This window comes from Abramis brama, assembly GCF_963993115.1.
Source record: "Abramis brama genome assembly, chromosome: 6".
In the NCBI taxonomy this organism is placed as follows: domain Eukaryota; kingdom Metazoa; phylum Chordata; class Actinopteri; order Cypriniformes; family Leuciscidae; genus Abramis; species Abramis brama.
In genome coordinates this window covers 45,303,009-45,325,330 of record NC_139968.1, presented here as the reverse complement: position 1 = coordinate 45,325,330, position 22,322 = coordinate 45,303,009, and the positions used below count along the sequence as shown (strand labels likewise).

The 22,322-nt window shown below is 39.2% G+C and overlaps 1 protein-coding gene across 1 annotated transcript; it reads left to right on the top strand.

The window, feature by feature from the left end:
- Nucleotides 1-769: 769 nt before the first annotated feature.
- LOC311085079 (uncharacterized protein) lies at nt 770-10,187 on the top strand. Its single transcript, XM_084117497.1, has 3 exons — nt 770-829; nt 2,878-3,118; nt 8,275-10,187. The coding sequence occupies exons 2-3, from the start codon at nt 3,070-3,072 to the stop codon at nt 9,228-9,230; spliced, it is 1,005 nt and encodes a 334-aa protein (XP_083973623.1). The 5' UTR covers nt 770-829; nt 2,878-3,069; the 3' UTR covers nt 9,231-10,187.
- The last annotated feature ends 12,135 nt before the right edge of the window (nt 10,188-22,322 follow it).

The following is a 22,322-nucleotide window of genomic DNA, read 5'->3' as shown; positions in this document are numbered from 1 at the left end:
AGAGCTTTCTGTTCCTCCATTGAAAGTCAATGGACGGCATACTGTCCATGTCCAGAAAGGCAATAAAGACATCATCAAAGTAGTCCATGTGACATCAGTGGCTCGATCTTAAGTTTATGAAGCGACGAGAATACTTTGTGTGCGCAAAAAGTAAACAAAAATAACGACTTAATTCCACTATTCATTTCCTTCTCTAAGGGCCTCGAGTGAGTTCACGTAGTGTTTTAGCACAGCGCGTCTGTGTTGCACGTCACCACGTAGGCTCACTATTGGCCGACGCTGGTCATGTGTGATGCGTGACGTACAACACAGACGCGCTACGCAAAAACACTACTATCCTTACAATTACAATAGGGTTTTAGCATTTCATGCGTGAACCCCTAAAAAACAGCTTTACAAACTCATACATTTCTTACAAACAAACAAAAAATGAGATAAAAAAAAAACAGTTAGCCAAAAACCAAACAAACTAAAACTGACCTCCTCAAATGAACAAAGCAACAGCTTATAAAGGAAAGGATGGACCCCATTACAAATTAAGAGGGAAAACAATTCAGCCTTACATTCAAAATCGAATCAACCAGATATATATATTAAATAAAGATAAGGGAAATCAAAATGTAATGAAATGCCATAAATGCACAACTAAAGGAATCAATTAATAAAGACATCAACTTTTTTTCCTCCCCCGGGCAACTCGCAGCGAACGGTATGCATATACTGTCTATGATGGTATGTCCAGGCGGAACCAATAATGCTTCAGTTCTCTGTTTCTGCCCGGACGCTAATCCTCGTCACGCCAGGACGCGGCTGCAGCGGACCATCACCGGTAAACTTTAAACTCAAAATAGAAACAACTATAAGTAACAGATACAAACTAACTAATTTTTGTGCACTTCAAATCAGTAAGCATGTATATAAAGATGTGTTGTAAATGTAAACATATGCAAATCTAACAATAAAGAATTAATGAATATTGTTTGTTTCGTGTGGCTATTATGATTTATCATTATACTGAAACAAATGAATGTGAATGACAAAAGAGAAAAGTTTAAATAAAGATTATTCTTAAATTAATGCATGTCCTTCGTATAAATGTATGTATAGTGTGCGTGTGGAAGCATGTGTGAGATGATGCATACCACTCGCATAGGCGTCGATTTCGGGGGGGACGGGGGGGGACGCGTACCCACCAGATTTCGTCATGAGTCATTTTGTACCCACCACTTTTAACTTCCGTCCATATTAATTTGACTTTTGGTTCGATTTTTTTGACCGTTTTCAGTGGTTATGAGGAGCAATATGAGAGAGAAATTTGGTAATCATTGTCTGACCCAACAAAAAAACATTATAATATTAATGTTATTTTATTTTTCATGTTCGCATTTATGAGGGAAAAAAACGTGTCAGTTCTCGGTTACAGACGTGAGCGCTCTGAAAGCGGCACTGCTTTACAACTTTCACAGAGACCTCAAACAGAACAGCTGCCTTTCTTTAAATTTAATTTCGTTTTGTATTAATTATATCTTAATTTTAATCAATGTTTCATGATTGCCTGGATTTAAAGTAAATATAGCAGAATCACGACATGGAGGCGCCGGCGAGTGAACTGGAGTTCATCTCACAAATGAACCGAAACTCAGCGTATAATGCACATTCACATTCACATTTAGACACATTTAGACGCATTCATAATCATTACTTTTACCGGTTCTTTGTGGCAAGCTTTATGCGTGCGGTCGTGCGCTTGAGTGCGGCTATATTACGTAAACGCTCATTATCCTGTAGGCTATATAAGTAATTAAATTAATATAAAGGGGCGATTTGTCCACGAATGACTTAAATGAACAACTAGCCTACTAGTCGACTAAAAAAAAAAAAAAAACTTTTAGTCGGAAGCAGCCCTTATTCCACATATTTTCGAACCAGGCAAAAGGACATCTGTGTTGAGCGAGCGACCCTGCGAGCGGAGCGGAATATTCAGAAATGCGCTCTCCACTCACAAGCTCTGATCGGAACAAACCCGAACCTCACTGTCTGCTGAACTTGCGCAGAAACATCAAAATATAACCAGCTTTTTAAAATGTTTTTTAAAATTAAACACTATTTTAGCACAAATTATGAGCTTATTGGCGATTTTTTTTTTTATAATTAGCCTATTGACAAAATTTGAATATAGTAAAAGTTTTTTTTTTTTTTTTTTTTTTTAAGTTTGGGGTGAGCCTGTTGAAAAGTGGGGCCGTGCCCGTGCCTGAGCTAGGACATCGTCTTTCAAAACATAACCTGCGCGAAAGAGAGAAAAAAAATGAATGCGTCATTGTATCCAGCACTTCTGAAAAAGCACTTCCGAATGCGTCTCTGTCCCCAGCACATTTCAATCCAAACTGACGCCCATGACCACTCGGGCCACTGTGTGTGTGTGTTTGTGCTTGTGCGCGTGTGCGCGCGCGTCTGTAAGTGTGTGTGTCTGTAAGTGTGTGTGAATTGTTCAAAAGTTTGCGGTCAGTATTTTTTCTTGAAGGGAAGCGATATTAAAATGGTTTCTTAATGATTTCTGAAGGATCATGTGACACTGAAGACTGGAGTAATGATGCTGAAAATTCAGCTTTGATCACAGGAATAAATTACACTTTGCAATGTAAAACAGAAGAATGTAATCACTTTTTTCAGTATTATTGTTTTTGATTGAATCATTGAAGAATATTATTTTGTTTCACTACAATAAAAACTCTTACTGATCCCAATAGTGCAGATTCATTTTTTTATAACCATTTATCTAGAATCATGCAGCTCTAATATACACACCTCAGTAATGCTTGAATTAGTATTGAAATATATAAATTCATTAACTAATCTTTTAAATTTGTTTTTTGTCAGATCTGCTCCTCCTCCTTCAGTGAAGCTCCTCCTCCTTCAGTGAAGCTCCTCCTCCTTCAGTGAAGCTCCTCCCACTGCAATTCACCAATAAATGCTGGAATATTCCCATCAGCTACAAGTGAAGACGAGCATCAAACCATCAGGAAGAGCTGAAATCTGCAAAGACAGAGTTTATTGAAGGACAGTGAGAACATGAGAGATCCAGAACACTGCAGAATGAAACACACTGAAGAACAAAGAGGTTGGTGTTTATTCCTGATTCTTCATTAGTGAGGCTGAAGAACATTAAGGTTATAAAGCAGTTTATCAGATTTAGTGTTTGTAGTAGAAAAAGTAATTAGTATTAATTAGTAATAAATATTAAACATACCAAAATCACACAATTTTCATAATGGTGTAAATTAAACAAAACCTGTTTATAATTTCTGATAAAGTTGTATGTAGGCATGTGACGGTATAAAATTTTCATGTTGCGACAATTGCTGAAACTTTTATCACGATATACAGTATTTTCTCGTTACTGAAATGTTACAATTTTTTTTATACTATAACAGGTTTAATAACTTTTCTTCTTATAACAAAAATAACTCTGAACATATAAATATAATAAAGCAGTACACAAAAATAATGACAAGCCATGTGCTCACAGCAAACAGGACTATAACACAAGCACAGTGTCAGAGCTCTGTCACCAAACCAAGATATAAACTAGATAGAAGTGACAGAACCCTGACACCACCGTCTCAAACACTGAAAGATGTTTTTCTTATGACCTATGTTCAGGAAAATTAAGTATAATGATAATTATAATGTTATCAATAACTTACTATATTCATATTAAATGTGTAAAAAAATCTATTAAGAAGTGGAAGAAATGTCTACAAAGTGCACTACGTGTCATGTTTTGGAGATGATCTATTGGATTAGACTGCTATTCGTGTTTCCAACACAACAATATAATAGGCTATATAAACTTGGATGCACTTCTGTTATTTGTGAAGCGGTTTTCTGAATCTTATCCGTGGCATAATTGGCTTATTTTGACTGTTAGGGTAATGTAAGTTGCAAGATAATGAGGTCGCATAATACACATCTTTAATGGTTGTAAGAATTGATAAATTAGGAAATTCTGGACAGTCTGTTTCGGGGGTGACCGGACCCTGAGAGGACAAAAGGACCTTTCTGGAGATTACCATTTGAACTGGCTCTCGTGCACCATCGAGACGAAAGTCTCACCTCCGAATCAACTTCATCTACATCTCTTTCCCTCTCCCCTCACCCCCTCTCTCTCATGCTCAGATGATCACCTGAAGATCACCCAAGAAAATGTATAGTTTAATGTGAATGATTATCACAGAGTATTTCATGTTTGGCATCGTTTAAAATGTCACAGTGCGACTGGTACAAATGTCTCATTTCAGAATAAGTAAAACACAAGGTAAAAAGGTTTTAAGAGTTTATGGATAGCTGACTTACAAAGGAAGGTGGTCTCTCAAGACAAATGGTCACTCACCCCCAAGAGGTGCTACCTCTGAATGCAAATTTCTTTTGTTACCACATGTTTCCATGTGAAAGAGGTCTGACTATTTATTGAAATGCAGCAGGGAGATCGAGGCCCTTTCTGTACTCTTAGCCTAGATCTCTTAGCCTCACGTATTTCTTAAAGTTGGGTTTGCATCTTCTCTTTATTCCAGAGCATTTGATGTGTTTTATATCGATTATCTTTGAATTGATTATGAAATTGGCATGATACATTTGCCTGACATAATAAATTGTTACATTTGATTATTCTAACTGACTTTGATATTATTTTCATTGAAGAGTTAAACGGAATAGTCAAACATTCACTCATGATTAATGATCCACAGATATCATTAAAACCTTTTCATTTATGGAGTCAGATGAAATAAACGAGTTCATATATTGCATTTAATCACAAAATACTTTGCCTGGAGAAAAGGACAGTAACACGTTAAGACCTTCCGCGCTGGCCGGACGCCGGACTTTGGGCCGATTCAGCGCGAGCTTACATGGTTCTCTGAAAAACTTTACGATATGTTTTGGTTATTGCCAGAAGACGTGAACAAAATCTCCAAAATGAAACTTGTGCACTCGCCTGAGATTGATCATTTAGCCTATTATACAACATAAATTCTGTCAACATATTTACCGAAGAAAATCCTAGTGATTTTTTTTTAGGAATGTAAGATGTGCATTTAGAAAGTGTGACTGAATAATTAATTCATAAATGGAATAATCGGACAAAGCAACACATCTGAAACGTTGATAAAATCATAAAATGTAAAATCATTCTGAGATTTGGTGTTCTAAAATTCCAAAGCCAGATTGTAGAGTCGAATCTGTCGAATACAAACTTAAACTGTTGAAGAGTAATCTTTTTGACACTTTATAAATCTTAGATTTGCCCTGCAAATTCATAATGATGGATGAACGCATATAGTGCTCCAGGTGACACGGTGCTGTGCTGTCATTTGGCACACTGATAGAGGTCAGTCTGAACAGTCACCATAGCAAATTTGGAGTCTCCAAACCAGTTCCTCTAGCGCCACCAACTGTCCAAAGCTGCACACGTTTATGCTAATAACTTTTGAATTGTAAGGCCTATCAACAAAATTATTTTTTCCTCTGATTCCTGAGCTCATGATGATTCGATTGGACCCTAGCACATCATCTTCCGTTATGTAAATTTGAAATCTGAAAAACCTACTTTTTCTAACTCCTCCTAGGCCGATGCTCAGATTTTCACCAAAATTGAACCAGATCATCTTCAGGCAGTGGTGACAAAGTTATGGAATTCAAATTGATTCGTCAAAGCATTTTCGATAAACCCAAGAACAAATTTTACGTAGCGCTTCCGAAAACAGACGTAAGGCTGTATCTCCGCAACAGTTTATCATAATCAGACCAAACTTGGTACATGTCATCCTAAGCATGACTTGAGGCTACATGCTGCGTTTCGGCGCAGCGCCTCCTACTGGTCCAGAGATATGAAAAAAATGGCTATTTTTGCTAATAACTTCTGAACAGTTTGTCCAAAAATCATGAAATTCGTTAGATTCAGGGCAACATGCAGAGTCGACTGATATCCAATTTTACCATATCGACCATTTTGGCTGTCGACCATTTCGAATTTTGTGCTAAAATGCTGTATTTTAAGAATGCACGAACGGATTGTTACGAAACTTGGTATGGGTCATCAGCACAATGTCCTGAAGGAGCCTGAGAAGTTTCAAAACAGTGCCACCTAGTGTTTTCCCCCCCCAAATGCTTATAACTCTGGGTGTGGTCGACTTATATTGACGACACTCATCTCATTAGACTCCTGAATCCTTGCCGAGTCTAACGATACCAAACATGCTAGGTTTCGCCTTATGGTTTGTGTAGCGTTGTGATTTATCACTTAAAAAACATCTGCCGATATCTTCGAAACCGCTAGTCCGATTGAGACGAAACCACCGTCAGAAGTTTGGAAACATAGGTCGATAGCTATACATCAGTGCCCAAATGCTTAAATATTGATAGTAAGGGGTAGTAAAATCCAATCAAAGTCATGTGTCAGTCATTTTTTATGTGTTTTATCATATAAGTGTCTATAACTCCGAAGCGAATTGAAATATTTTCACCAAAATTGACACACATCTGTATGGGCTCTCTCTGAGGACACATAAAAAAATGATGGGACTGAGCCTCTTGGTGGCGCTATAATAGAACAAAACATGAAATTCTCATTGACTTCAATACAGTTTTGTGAAATAAAATGCTATACTAAACAAATGCATTGGTGTAATATTATGAAACTCAAAATGTGCCATCAGCACCATCCCCTGAAGGTACTCAAAATTTTTAGAGGCAGCGCCACCTAGTGGTCAAAAGTTATAACAAAATTTCCAAAACGGCTAATAACTTATGAATAAATCTGGCTATTGAAATGCCACTGGTCTTAATAGATTCCTTGGGTCAAGCCGAGAACATAGATACCAAGTTTACCTTATTTGGCCGAACTTCCTGTCCGCCATCTTGATTTTCATTCAAAACCTACTTTTTCGAACTCCTCCTAGACCGTTTGTCCGATTTTCACCAAAATCGAATCGGATCATCTCCAGACTATGCCGACTAAAGATTATGGACTTCGTGTCGATTGACGAAACCGTTTTCGTATAGCACAGCAGCAAAGTTGAGGCATGATGCTAAAAGCACTATTCAGGCTTTATCTCTGCAATGCCTTGACATATTGACACCAAACTTTGTATGTGTCATTGTCACTTCACTCTGACCACATCACATCAGTTTTGTAACTGCGCCACCTATTAGTCGAAAGTGATAATCCACTAAATCATATTTTTATTACATATTTTATTACTGTTTATATGATTTTTCAGCTATTTTGCCTAAAATCCTCTTTAAATGTCTTTAACATTTGTCTTTCTCATTGTTGCAGTTTGTCTGACACTTTTAGCCATGTTGGCATGTCTTGTCATCTTATTCTGCTTGGGCCCGATAATGGCTGCTTGCAGCTATATTTGGACATGTTTTTATCATGTTTTGACTGTTAATAACTTATTAATATTAAAGTCATTGGTAGAAATCCTGGGAAGTGATGATTTTGTTCTTTTAAACAGAACGAGAAGAGATGGAAACGATATATATATATATATATATATATATATATATATATATATATATATATATATATATATATGTATATATAATATTATATCATAAATTGAATTCGCCAGGCTGGGTTTCCATCCAAAATGTTTTGCATTTTGTATACTCTTTTCTGAATATTTGACAAAAAAAAAGGTCTGCTGTGAGCATTGAGGGAACCTTGTCATGATGGACCCATTTTATTAAATGCTGTTAGAAGACGAAGAAGAATTGATGAGCCTATATCATATAGGGCTTAAACATCTGCTATGGCCATTCGCCAGCTCGGCAACCTCCTTATAGCCCACGCACAAATGACTATGGCTAGAGTTTAAACTTTCAAATTCCCTATGAATGTCAAGGCCAAAGTTAGTCTAGTTGTATTTCATAATAAAAAGTTATTTATCTTGTAACTTTGGTAACAGGGTTGATGAATGTAGTCAACACTACAAATGATTGAGATTATTTTCCCATCATACTCTAGAAAGAGTTCAAATGATGTCACTTCCTGGTTGTCGCCATTTGTTTGCCAAAAATGTACAATGGCTAATTACTTGTTCATAACTTTTATATTAAAATAAATGTAATATTTATCTGAGAGACTGTCAGAACTGTATTACTGTTGTATAGTTTTAAAATGTTAATATTATGTCAGATAATTGTGCAGTTGATCTAATATATGTAATAGTCCTTGCTACAGAAACATGATACTTTTAACTATCATTTCAGACGTGATGCTGGAGAATGAGGAGAGTGAAGAGGAGGAGAAACATCATCATGTCAAAACTGGAGCTAAAACTCGCTCACAGACTGAAAGTATTTCTTTACTGAAAAGAAGAGACAAGAAATGTTTCACTTGCCGTCAGTGTGGAAAGAGTTTCACATACAAACAGAATCTCAATGTTCACATGAGGATCCACACTGGAGAGAAACCGTTCACATGTGATCAGTGTGGACAAGATTTTAAACAACAAGGACACCTTAAGTCTCACATGAGGATCCACACTGGAGAGAAACCGTTCACATGTGATCAGTGTGGAAAGAGTTTTACACAACAAGGAACCCTTCAGGAACACATGAACATCCACAATGGAGAGAAACTGCATGAATGTGATCAATGTGGTAAAACATTTTTGAGGGCTTCAGCCCTGAAGAGCCACATGTTAGTTCATTCACAGGAGAAACCACATTCATGTTCTTTGTGTGGAAAGATTTTTTCACATCTGCAGAGTTTAAAAGTTCATCAGAAAATACACACTGGTGTAAGAAATCACATGTGCTTTGAGTGTGAGAAGACTTTTATCACAGCTGAAGAGTTGAAACGGCACCAGAGAATTCACACTGGAGAGAAACCTTACAAGTGTTCACACTGTGACAAGAGATTCAGTGACTTAGGATCCCGGAAAAAACACGAGAGGATCCACACTGGAGAGAAACCTTACATGTGTTCACACTGCAACAAGAGATTCAGTGACTTAGGATCCCGGAAAAAACACATGAGGATCCACACTGGAGAGAAACCGTTCACATGTGATCAGTGTGGGAAGAGTTTTACACAACAAGGACACCTTAAGTCTCACATGATCATCCACACTGGAGAGAAGCCGTATCACTGCACTGCATGTGGGAAGAGCTTCACTCATTCATCTAATCTACACAGACATACAAAAACTCACATTAAGTAGCTTATCTTCAGTTCCAGCACTTTCAAGTGCAATGCCGCCTCTCTTTCCTGTTAGTTTGTCTAAACCAGCCACAACCACGGCTGTAGCCAGTTATGAAGTCACCAAGGTCCAGACTTAAAGGGGGGGTACAATGGTGTTTCATGTATTCAGAGTTGTTTACAGTGTTAAAGAGATGATCATGCTAAAAATGGCCAAAGTTTAAAAAAAATATTTTGGACAAATAACGGAGCATTTCTGTGTCGAAAATCTTACTTCCGGGTTGGTTCAAGTTTTGGCTGGGTTTTTTCGATCGTGGATCTAATGACGTAGATGAGAGTGGAACTCCTTATATGAACATTTCTCTCGGAAAAGCGCGCCCGCACACATAAACGCGCTTCAACAGGAAATCATCGGCAGCGCTGCATAGGATTTGTTCAAGAATGTCTCCAAAGTGTGTTTTTGGATGTGAGGGAAAGCTTACCGTGTTCAGCTTCCCAAAGAACCCAGCGTTACAGGAACAGTGGATGCAGTTTGTTTTTCCGGGGCAGCAACAGAGTGTAGCAAGTGCGGTTGTGTGTTCTGGTCATTTCAGTGACGAATGTTTTATTAACAAGGCCCAGGTCGATGCTGGATTTGCAAATCGTTTGCTATTAAAACGTGGAGCGGTCCCAGTGATAAAAGACCTCATTCATTAAGTACAACTGGATCAGATTTCTGTCTTTTGCTGGAAAAAGACATGCTCTATAGCTCCGCCCACGGCACGCCTCCAGGAGCTCTGCTTTTTCCGGAGAGAATCGGAAAGCTGTATTTTTCTTTTATAAATATGATAAAACTAAAGACTTTTTGGAGATATGAAGGATGCACTACTACTCTATAGGTACTCAAGATTAACATGAGATTAGGTGAAACTGTGTATGTTATGTACCCTTTAAGTATATTTCTGAGGTGTATATAATAAAGGTTGTGAAATAATTCTCTAATATAGTATTAACTCTACTTTAGTGCTGCAAGGATATTGCACAGCTCCAAGATCTTCTCGTCTGAGCTCTGCGGTCTGTCGCCGCTCATCATCATCAGAATATTGAGATGACCAATCAAATTAAAGTAGACAGGCTTTATGTTCACAGAAGCTGCTGAGCGCATGTTCTAGCGCTTTAGTTAACGGTCATGAAGTGTGAGATCAAATATAGCTAAACTAAACATTTCATATTTGACAGCTGTTTTAGAATAGAAATGTTAAAGGTTGTATCAGCGATCCTCTAATCTTTCCTAACGATCCGCTAGCTGCTCGCCCCATAAGCATGCCGTCAAAAAAACGCGTCTCTGTAGGCAGCCTAGGCTCTGAGATCTGCACACAAAAACAGTTGGTTTCACCAACCACTCAAAACCAAAATAAATAGTGTTCCAACCAATCACCGACAGGGGTGGGTGTTGTGAGGTTTTGCGCTCGTGCACGGCTGCCTATGACGGCTGCACGCGAAAACCTCACAACAGAGACGCGTTTTTTGACGCCATGCTTATGGGGCGGGCAGCTAGCGGATCGTTAGGAACGATTAGATGAATGTGATCATTTATGTTTGGGCCTGAAATCACTGATACAACCTTTAAACAACAGACAAAAATAATCAGGAAAACTGATGTATATAAATATCAGTTGAGCCTATGTTTACTTTCTTCACTGACACAGACAAAAATCAAAAGAATATCAGAGGAAGCTCAGCTTTAGGAGGGGAAGAGACAGACCATAGTAGAGATACTGAGAGATAAAGAAAGAGTGATGGAGATTTTAGCCTTCATATGTCTTGAAATGCACATATGTAAATCAGAGAAATCAAAATTTTCTCGGGGGAGCGATTCTAGGGCCCCGTTTACACGATGGGAAAACGCCTGCGTTTTGGCCTGTCATTTACACGAAAACGCCGTTTTTATCCCAGAAAATAAATTTGTTTGGCTACTATTTGATCATGGATGCTGTTAAAGTGGTACTCCTTTTTACTTTTGTGCAAACGCTTTTGGCCTGTTTGCATTTGCTTCGCTGTCTGTCCACACGAACGAACCTCGCGCCATGTCTGTTGTTTTGAAAGGAACAGGAAGTCACTCGTGCTATTCGTTGTTGTCGATTTTGAGGATTCTGATTGGCTTGCATGGCTTTATCCTTCTCCCTACACTGCCGCCCATTGTATTTATGTGGGTTGATGTAAACGACAACTTTTTTTGAAAACGATGTTGTGTGCACGATGTTATTTTTGAAAACGGAAGGGGAGAAATATCCGTTTCTCTAAATACCTGGCTATGTGTAAATGTGGCCTAGAACTCTGTCTACAGCCCTGGCCACAACGATCGAAAGTATAAAATAAACATTGTCAAAATTTGTCACATTAAATAGTTTATCTTTAAGAACAGCAGTTTTAACTGTGAGATTCACATCAACTCAAAGATGAAGTTCCTTCCCAAAGAGCAATATCGCATATTAATGTTGCTTAATATAATCTATATGTTTAAAAGTACAAGTGTTTTTTTTAAACATTTTTTACTAACTGTTCTTGCTCAGGAAGCTGATTGATAGTCAATAAAGAAAGAAATCTGTCCAGTTTTACTTTCTTTTTGTATTCTCTACACCAAGTTTTAAACTTTTATTGTCCATTTTTATTGTCTGCTTCTTCTTCTTCTTGCATCAAGAATAAATAATTTTATAATTTTACTTTAGTTACATTTAAAAGTCACGCTGAGTAGAAATACATAATCATGTTTCTCTTGGTCCCTTCAAAGTTGCGTTGGATTTTCTCCTCAGCGTAAAGATTAAGAGGTTCCTCTGGTGCGAAATAATGTCACACCTAAAGTATGATGTGGGAAGCTGTAATCTGCTGATTGGTCAGTTTAAATGTCTCACATTTGGTTTCAGTCAAATGGTCAAGGAAGGGATGAAATAAGATTGTAAAGCTTTGTTAAGCTGGTGTTAAGATGCAATTTGGTCAATTGGATCACAAGTATACAAGGGCCCATTCACGTTTACTCCTGGTGTTTTAATCGGTCACCCCCTTCACACCCACCCAATTCAACCACTTCTGTCCAGATTTGTTTGAGGGCAGAAAATTAATTATTTTATACAGCCATTTGTCGATAAATGCATTCAGCTAGAACAGGAATGTCTAACAGTAATACACAAAGCTTGAATGTTCGTGTGTTTAATCTTGTCTGTGTGTTGCTCACTGCACTGTCCAAAATATAAAACAATTTAATGGGGAGCATGGATGTCACTGGTGTTATAAGAAGGGAGTAGTTGTTGCCAAGGGGAATGGTTCCACTAAGTGACTTAATTTGAACTGTTTATTGAACTGTTGTATGAAATCAATGTCACATTTTCAATCGTGATGGTATTCGGGAAACAGCACTCGGCGTGTGAGGTTGCTTAACAGTATCATATGTTAAAAATATAAAAACTCCACATTTTGAATTTTTATAGGCAGTGTGTTGTTCACTGAGTTTCATTGTGCGAGCTGCGCTCATTTGTTCAGATTTCTCCTCGAGAGGCTGCGAACCTCAACAGCACAACATTGTTACCATCAGTAATACATTTATTATCCGATCACTATCGATCACAACTTAAATGTAATAAAATCAGAATTCTCTCGTTTAGTGATTCCCTAGTTATTTTTATCTAAGCAGAGTTGCCCAGACTTCCCTCTCCCTAGACACTTCCTCCAGCTCTTCCGGGGGGACACCGAGTCCCTCCAGCGTGTCCTAGGTCTTCCCCGGGGTCTCCTCCCAGTGGGACATGCCCGGAACACCTTCCCGTGAAGGCGTCCAGGAGGCATCCGGAAAAGATGCCCGAGCCACCTCAGCTGACCCCTCTCGATGTGGAGGAGCAGCGGCTCTACTCTGAGCTCCTCCCGAGTGACCGAGCTTCTCACCCTATCTCTAAGGGATCGCCCGGCCACCATGCAGAGAAAGCTCATTTCGGCCGCCTGTATCCAGGATCTTGTCCTTTCGGTCATGACCCAAAGCTCATGACCATGTGTGAGTAGGAACGTAGATTGACCGGTAAATCTTCACCACGACAGACCGGTACATCGATCGCATTACTGCAGAAGCTGCACCGATCCGTCTGTAAATCTCAATCGTGAACAAAACCCCAAGATACTTAAACTCCTCCACTTGAGGCAGGAACTCTCCACCAACCTGAAGTGGGCAAGCCACCCTTTTCCGACTGAGGACCATGGCCTTGAATTTGGAGGTGCTAATAGGAATTTGGAAGCCCTATAGGACTCCTTCTTCAGCTTGACGGCATCCTTTACTTCCGGTGTCCACCACCGGGTTCAGGGATTGCCGCCTCGACAGGCACCGGAGACCTTACGGCCACAGCTCCGAGTGGTCGCGTCGACAGTGGAGGTGGAGAACATGGTCCACTTGGACTCAATATCTCCAGCCTCCCTCGGGATCCGGTCGAAGCTCCGCCGGAGGTGGGAGTTGAAGATCTCTCTGACAGGAGACTCGGCCAAACTTTCCCAGCAGACCCTTACAGTATGTTTGGGTCTGCCGAGTCTGTCCAGCTTCCTCCCCTGCCATCGGATCCAATTCACCACCAGGCGGTGATCAGTTGACAGCTCCGCCCCTCTCTTCACCCAAGTGTCCAAGACATACGGCAGCAGGTCAGATGAAATGACCACAAAGTCGATCATCGACCTACGGCCTAGGGTCCTGGTGCCACGTGCACTGATGGACACCCTTATGCTTGAACATGGTGTTCGTTATGGACAAACTGTAACTAGCACAGAAGTCCAATAACTGAACACCGCTCAGGTTCAGATCAGGGGGGCCATTCCTCCCAATCACGCCCCTCCAGGTGTCACTGTTGTTGCCCACGTGGGCATTGAAGTCCCCCAGTAGAACGACGGAGTCCCCAGTCGGGGCACTTTCCAGCACCCCTCCCAGAGACCCCATGAAGGCCGGGTACTCTGCACTGCCGTTTGGCCTGTAGGCGCACAAGACAGTGAAAGACTTATCCCCGACCCGTAGGCGCAGGGAATTGACCCTCTCGTTCACCGGGGTAAACTCCAACACATGGTGGCTGAGCTGGGGGGCTATAAACAAACCCACACCAGCCCGCCACCTCTCACCATGGGCAACTCCAGAGTGGTGAAGAGTCCATCCTTTCTCAAGGAGTGTGGTTCCAGAGCCCAAGCCGTGTGTAGAGGTGATCCTGACTATCTCTAGTCGGAACCTCTCAACCTCACGCACAATCTCAGGCTCCTTCCCCGCCAGCGAGGTGACGTTCCACGTCCCTAGAGCTAGTTTCCTTGTCCAGGGATCGGGTTGTCGAGGCCCCCGTCTTCGACTGCCGCCTGGTCCTCTCAGCACCGGCCCCTTATGGTCCCTCCTGTAGGTGGTGAGCCCACGGGAAGGCGGCCCCATGTCGCTCCTTCGGGCTGAGCCTGGCCGGACCCCGTAGGGGAAGGCCCGGCCATCAGGCGCTCGCATACGAGCCCCAACCCCAGGCCTGGCTCCAGGGTGGGGCCCCGGCTGCGCCATACCGGGCGACGTCACGGTCCTCGATTTAATGTTACTCATAAAGGGTTTTTTTTAACCACTCTTAGTCTGACCTGTCTGACCCATCGCCTAGGAGCTTTATCATGCAGTTTATACGCATTATATTCATATGATACATACTGTAAACCCCTTGGGTAGGATTAGTGGTGTGGGGTATGAGCGTATTACACGCCATAAAGTACGTATCACATTTTCGCGTATAAATTGCATGATATATAAACGATACCGTTTGATTAACTGCTCGTCGTCAAACATTTAAAACATTCTTCCTCTCCTGAAAGATTGGCGCACGTCTCTGTCGCATCACAAGGCCGACTGGCAACTCTTAACCACTTGAGAGATTTCTCAAACTGTCTTAACTGGGAGAGTAAGAGTTATTCTTAGCTTTAAGAAATTTGATAACTTCCTTTTATACTTAAATTTGAAAGTAGGAGTAAATTTCATGAATTCTCAGCACTTAAGACTAAAATGTCACTTTGAGAAGCTTGATAAATACGGGCCCTGTTGGCCAAGATGTGTGTGTGTACATCTGAGGTTTGCTAAATGTCACACCTTTAGTATGATTCGGGAAGCTGTAATCTGCTGATTGGTCAGTTTAAATGTCTCACATTTGGATTCAGTCACATGGTCAAGGACGGGATTAAAGAAGATTGTAAGGCTCTGTTTACACCTGGTATTAAGGTGTGTTCTGGTCGATTGGATATACAAGTATACAAGGTTCCCATTCCCGTTTACACCTGGTGCTTAAATCCATCTCTTTTATCCACTTTCAACGACTTTTGTTCTGATTTTTTTAAAGGGATGGTCTATGGGCAGGTAAATATACGGGCTTTCAAACTAATGGACAAAATAAGCTCATGCAATTTGCATGTGAACATGACCAGAAAAATATACGGAGAGCAGCAGCTTTCGTTTCTGCTCTGATAGCTGCAAGTTTACGTCAAACACAGTTTATTCATCTTCAAACCAAACTTGGGACCATCTTTCATATGAAACGAAGGTCCCCACATTTGTAGGACCCATTTGGAAGTGACGCTACCGACTATACCGTCCACTTTAAGAAAGTCTCGGGCCCTGTCCCAAATGGCTTCTGGGGTGAACAGGTCACGATATTTCATTTGTTTAAGCAACATTTTTAGTTTCTGAATAATTTCCATCATGTTCGGCGCGATTCGTGTGTCTGCTAACTAAAATACAGTCTTCATGATTTGGTTTCTCTTCACATACAAAACGGTAAGATGTTAGCGAACTACTTTGTTGTTATTAGGAAATCAAACTATATTTAGATTCATATATACAAATTACAATGGTTGATAAAGATGGGTGTCATAGTGTCTGTCTTTATATTATTACTATGTTTTCTGTGTCATTTGAAAAATAATAGTCATTTTAAAGCATTTTAATAGTCTTTCAGCAGATATTCTGACTCAAACAATCTGTTTCTAGCAGCAAATACTTATAATAAAGTGAGATGATCTGCTGATCCTGAATGGCTTGTTGAATGGGTATTGATAGTCTATGGCTCATCACTATTATCAGAGCAGCTGAAAAGCCTCTTTATTTCATGTCAATAGATCCTGTTTTCTCCTCATTCATTATGCTGATGTCTTCAGATCTGTAAATTCACACATTAAGCTCATTTTATTGTCAACAGATTTGAGCAAACGACACGATCAGCTATTGTGACATCTGCAAGATATAGGTAAGTTTCATAACAGCTTTTATTTCAATAATCTGGATTTAAACACGTTTCATATAAAATATGATAAACAAAAAATCAACAAAAAAACTCACTTGGTGCTTTATTTGTTTCTTGCAAATCTATAAATGTATTTTTCTAAGTTTGATTCTTTCATCTTTATTCTTACATATATTTGGTGTCTGTTGTACTTCTTTTTTTATTTTTTTATAAAATCCTTTGCCAATATGTTAATGAGAGGTAAGATAAATGTAGGAATAATGTGGTTGACACTTTGTCATTAATTTACTTAAAAGTTACTTCTCTAGATAGATAGATATCGTCCTCCCTGCCAATCCGTCTCCACAGCACGACTTCACTATCCAGCTAGATTCATCATCAATAACCACATCAAGGTCGGTCAGAAATCTTGGAGTAATATTTGATGACCAGCTGACCTTCACAGACCACATTACAAAGACAGCTCGATCATGCCGTTTGCACTGCACAACATCAGGAAGATCAGGCCTTTCCTAACTGAGCATGCAACACAACTTCTCGTCCAGGCCCTGGTCATCTCTAGGCTTGACTACTGCAATGCTCTTCTGGCTGGACTTCCATCATGTGCAACTAAACCTCTACAGATGATCCAGAACACTGCAGCTCGTCTCGTCTTCAACGAGCCCAAGAGGGCCCACGTCACTCCTCTGTTCAAGGGTTAGTTCACCCAAAAATGAAAATTATGTCATTAATGACTCTCCCTCATGTAGTTCCAAGCCCGTAAGACCTCCGTTCATCTTCGGAACACAGTTTAAGATATTTTAGATTTATTCTGAGAGCTTTCTGTTCCTCCATTGAAAGTCAATGGACGGCATACTGTCCATGTCCAGAAAGGCAATAAAGACATCATCAAAGTAGTCCATGTGACATCAGTGGCTCAATCTTAAGTTTATGAAGCGACGAGAATACTTTGTGTGCGCAAAAAGTAAACAAAAATAACGACTTAATTCCACTATTCATTTCCTTCTCTAAGGGCCTCGAGTGAGTTCACGTAGTGTTTTAGCACAGCGCGTCTGTGTTGCACGTCACCACGTAGGCTCACTATTGGCCGACGCTGGTCATGTGTGATGCGTGACGTACAACACAGACGCGCTACGCAAAAACACTACTATCCTTACAATTACAATAGGGTTTTAGCATTTCATGCGTGAACCCCTAAAAAACAGCTTTACAAACTCATACATTTCTTACAAACAAACAAAAAATGAGATAAAAAAAAAACAGTTAGCCAAAAACCAAACAAACTAAAACTGACCTCCTCAAATGAACAAAGCAACAGCTTATAAAGGAAAGGATGGACCCCATTACAAATTAAGAGGGAAAACAATTCAGCCTTACATTCAAAATCGAATCAACCAGATATATATATTAAATAAAGATAAGGGAAATCAAAATGTAATTAAATACCATAAATGCACAACTAAAGGAATCAATTAATAAAGACATCAACTTTTTTTCCTCCCCCGGGCAACTCGCAGCGAACGGTATGCATATACTGTCTATGATGGTATGTCCAGGCGGAACCAATAATGCTTCAGTTCTCTGTTTCTGCCCGGACGCTAATCCTCGTCACGCCAGGACGCGGCTGCAGCGGACCATCACCGGTAAACTTTAAACTCAAAATAGAAACAACTATAAGTAACAGATACAAACTAACTAATTTTTGTGCACTTCAAATCAGTAAGCATGTATATAAAGATGTGTTGTAAATGTAAACATATGCAAATCTAACAATAAAGAATTAATGAATATTGTTTGTTTCGTGTGGCTATTATGATTTATCATTATACTGAAACAAATGAATGTGAATGACAAAAGAGAAAAGTTTAAATAAAGATTATTCTTAAATTAATGCATGTCCTTCGTATAAATGTATGTATAGTGTGCGTGTGGAAGCATGTGTGAGATGATGCATACCACTCGCATAGGCGTCGATTTCGGGGGGGACGGGGGGGGACGCGTACCCACCAGATTTCGTCATGAGTCATTTTGTACCCACCACTTTTAACTTCCGTCCATATTAATTTGACTTTTGGTTCGATTTTTTTGACCGTTTTCAGTGGTTATGAGGAGCAATATGAGAGAGAAATTTGGTAATCATTGTCTGACCCAACAAAAAAACATTATAATATTAATGTTATTTTATTTTTCATGTTCGCATTTATGAGGGAAAAAACGTGTCAGTTCTCGGTTACAGACGTGAGTGCTCTGAAAGCGGCACTGCTTTACAACTTTCACAGAGACCTCAAACAGAACAGCTGCCTTTCTTTAAATTTAATTTCGTTTTGTATTAATTATATCTTAATTTTAATCAATGTTTCATGATTGCCTGGATTTAAAGTAAATATAGCAGAATCACGACATGGAGGCGCCGGCGAGTGAACTGGAGTTCATCTCACAAATGAACCGAAACTCAGCGTATAATGCACATTCACATTCACATTTAGACACATTTAGACGCATTCATAATCATTACTTTTACCGGTTCTTTGTGGCAAGCTTTATGCGTGCGGTCGTGCGCTTGAGTGCGGCTATATTACGTAAACGCTCATTATCCTGTAGGCTATATAAGTAATTAAATTAATATAAAGGGGCGATTTGTCCACGAATGACTTAAATGAACAACTAGCCTACTAGTCGACTAAAAAAAAAAAAAAAAACTTTTAGTCGGAAGCAGCCCTTATTCCACATATTTTCGAACCAGGCAAAAGGACATCTGTGTTGAGCGAGAGACCCTGCGGAATGAACGAGCGGAGCGGAATATTCAGAAATGCGCTCTCCACTCACGAGCTCTGATCGGAACAAACCCGAACCTCACTGTCTGCTGAACTTGCGCAGAAACATCAAAATATAACCAGCTTTTTAAAATGTTTTTTAAAATTAAACACTATTTTAGCACAAATTATGAGCTTATTGGCGATTTTTTTTTTATAATTAGCCTATTGACAAAATTTGAATATAGTAAAAGTTTTTTTTTTTTTTTTTTTTTTTAAGTTTGGGGTGAGCCTGTTGAAAAGTGGGGCCGTGCCCGTGCCTGAGCTAGGACATCGTCTTTCAAAACATAACCTGCGCGAAAGAGAGAAAAAAAATGAATGCGTCATTGTATCCAGCACTTCTGAAAAAGCACTTCCGAATGCGTCTCTGTCCCCAGCACATTTCAATCCAAACTGACGCCCATGACCACTCGGGCCACTGTGTGTGTGTGTTTGTGCGCGTGTGCGCGCGCGTCTGTAAGTGTGTGTGTCTGTAAGTGTGTGTGAATTGTTCAAAAGTTTGCGGTCAGTATTTTTTCTTGAAGGGAAGCGATATTAAAATGGTTTCTTAATGATTTCTGAAGGATCATGTGACACTGAAGACTGGAGTAATGATGCTGAAAATTCAGCTTTGATCACAGGAATAAATTACACTTTGCAATGTAAAACAGAAGAATGTAATCACTTTTTTCAGTATTATTGTTTTTGATTGAATCATTGAAGAATATTATTTTGTTTCACTACAATAAAAACTCTTACTGATCCCAATAGTGCAGATTCATTTTTTTATAACCATTTATCTAGAATCATGCAGCTCTAATATACACACCTCAGTAATGCTTGAATTAGTATTGAAATATATAAATTCATTAACTAATCTTTTAAATTTGTTTTTTGTCAGATCTGCTCCTCCTCCTTCAGTGAAGCTCCTCCTCCTTCAGTGAAGCTCCTCCCACTGCAATTCACCAATAAATGCTGGAATATTCCCATCAGCTACAAGTGAAGACGAGCATCAAACCATCAGGAAGAGCTGAAATCTGCAAAGACAGAGTTTATTGAAGGACAGTGAGAACATGAGAGATCCAGAACACTGCAGAATGAAACACACTGAAGAACAAAGAGGTTGGTGTTTATTCCTGATTCTTCATTAGTGAGGCTGAAGAACATTAAGGTTATAAAGCAGTTTATCAGATTTAGTGTTTGTAGTAGAAAAAGTAATTAGTATTAATTAGTAATAAATATTAAACATACCAAAATCACACAATTTTCATAATGGTGTAAATTAAACAAAACCTGTTTATAATTTCTGATAAAGTTGTATGTAGGCATGTGACGGTATAAAATATTCATGTTGCGACAATTGCTGAAACTTTTATCACGATATACAGTTTTTTCTCGTTACTGAAATGTTACAATTTTTTTTATACTATAACAGGTTTAATAACTTTTCTTCTTATAACAAAAATAACTCTGAACATATAAATATAATAAAGCAGTACACAAAAATAATGACAAGCCATGTGCTCACAGCAAACAGGACTATAACACAAGCACAGTGTCAGAGCTCTGTCACCAAACCAAGATATAAACTAGATAGAAGTGACAGAACCCTGACACCACCGTCTCAAACACTGAAAGATGTTTTTCTTATGACCTATGTTCAGGAAAATTAAGTATAATGATAATTATAATGTTATCAATAACTTACTATATTCATATTAAATGTGTAAAAAAATCTATTAAGAAGTGGAAGAAATGTCTACAAAGTTCACTACGTGTCATGTTTTGGAGATGATCTATTGGATTAGACTGCTATTCGTGTTTCCAACACAACAATATAATAGGCTATATAAACTTGGATGCACTTCTGTTATTTGTGAAGCGGTTTTCTGAATCTTATCCGTGGCATAATTGGCTTATTTTGACTGTTAGGGTAATGTAAGTTGCAAGATAATGAGGTCGCATAATACACATCTTTAATGGTTGTAAGAATTGATAAATTAGGAAATTCTGGACAGTCTGTTTCGGGGGTGACCGGACCCTGAGAGGACAAAAGGACCTTTCTGGAGATTACCATTTGAACTGGCTCTCGTGCACCATCGAGACGAAAGTCTCACCTCCGAATCAACTTCATCTACATCTCTTTCCCTCTCCCCTCACCCCCTCTCTCTCATGCTCAGATGATCACCTGAAGATCACCCAAGAAAATGTATAGTTTAATGTGAATGATTATCACAGAGTATTTCATGTTTGGTATCGTTTAAAATGTCACAGTGCGACTGGTACAAATGTCTCATTTCAGAATAAGTAAAACACAAGGTAAAAAGGTTTTAAGAGTTTATGGATAGCTGACTTACAAAGGAAGGTGGTCTCTCAAGACAAATGGTCACTCACCCCCAAGAGGTGCTACCTCTGAATGCAAATTTCTTTTGTTAGTACGTGTTTCCATGTGAAAGAGGTCTGACTATTTAATGAAATGCAGCAGGGAGATCGAGGCCCTTTCTGTACTCTTAGCCTAGATCTCTTAGCCTCACGTATTTCTTAAAGTTGGGTTTGCATCTTCTCTTTATTCCAGAGCATTTGATGTGTTTTATATCGATTATCTTTGAATTGATTATGAAATTGGCATGATACATTTGCCTGACATAATAAATTGTTACATTTGATTATTCTAACTGACTTTGATATTATTTTCATTGAAGAGTTAAACGGAATAGTCAAACATTCACTCATGATTAATGATCCACAGATATCATTAAAACCTTTTCATTTATGGAGTCAGATGAAATAAACGAGTTAATATATGATTAATATATTGCATTTAATCACAAAATACTTTGCCTGGAGAAAAGGACAGTAACACGTTAAGACCTTCCGCGCTGGCCGGACGCCGGACTTTGGGCCGATTCAGCGCGAGCTTACATGGTTCTCTGAAAAACTTTACGATATGTTTTGGTTATTGCCAGAAGACGTGAACAAAATCTCCAAAATGAAACTTGTGCACTCGCCTGAGATTGATCATTTAGCCTATTATACAACATAAATTCTAATGTCAACATATTTACCGAAGAAAAT

Bases quoted from the DNA above. Each gene is read 5' to 3' on its own strand.
- LOC311085079 (XM_084117497.1), top strand. From the start codon at position 3,070: ATGAGAGATCCAGAACACTGCAGAATGAAACACACTGAAGAACAAAGA. The intron at 3,119-8,274 runs GTTGGTGTTTAT...CTATCATTTCAG, and splicing joins ACACACTGAAGAACAAAGAG to ACGTGATGCTGGAGAATGAG.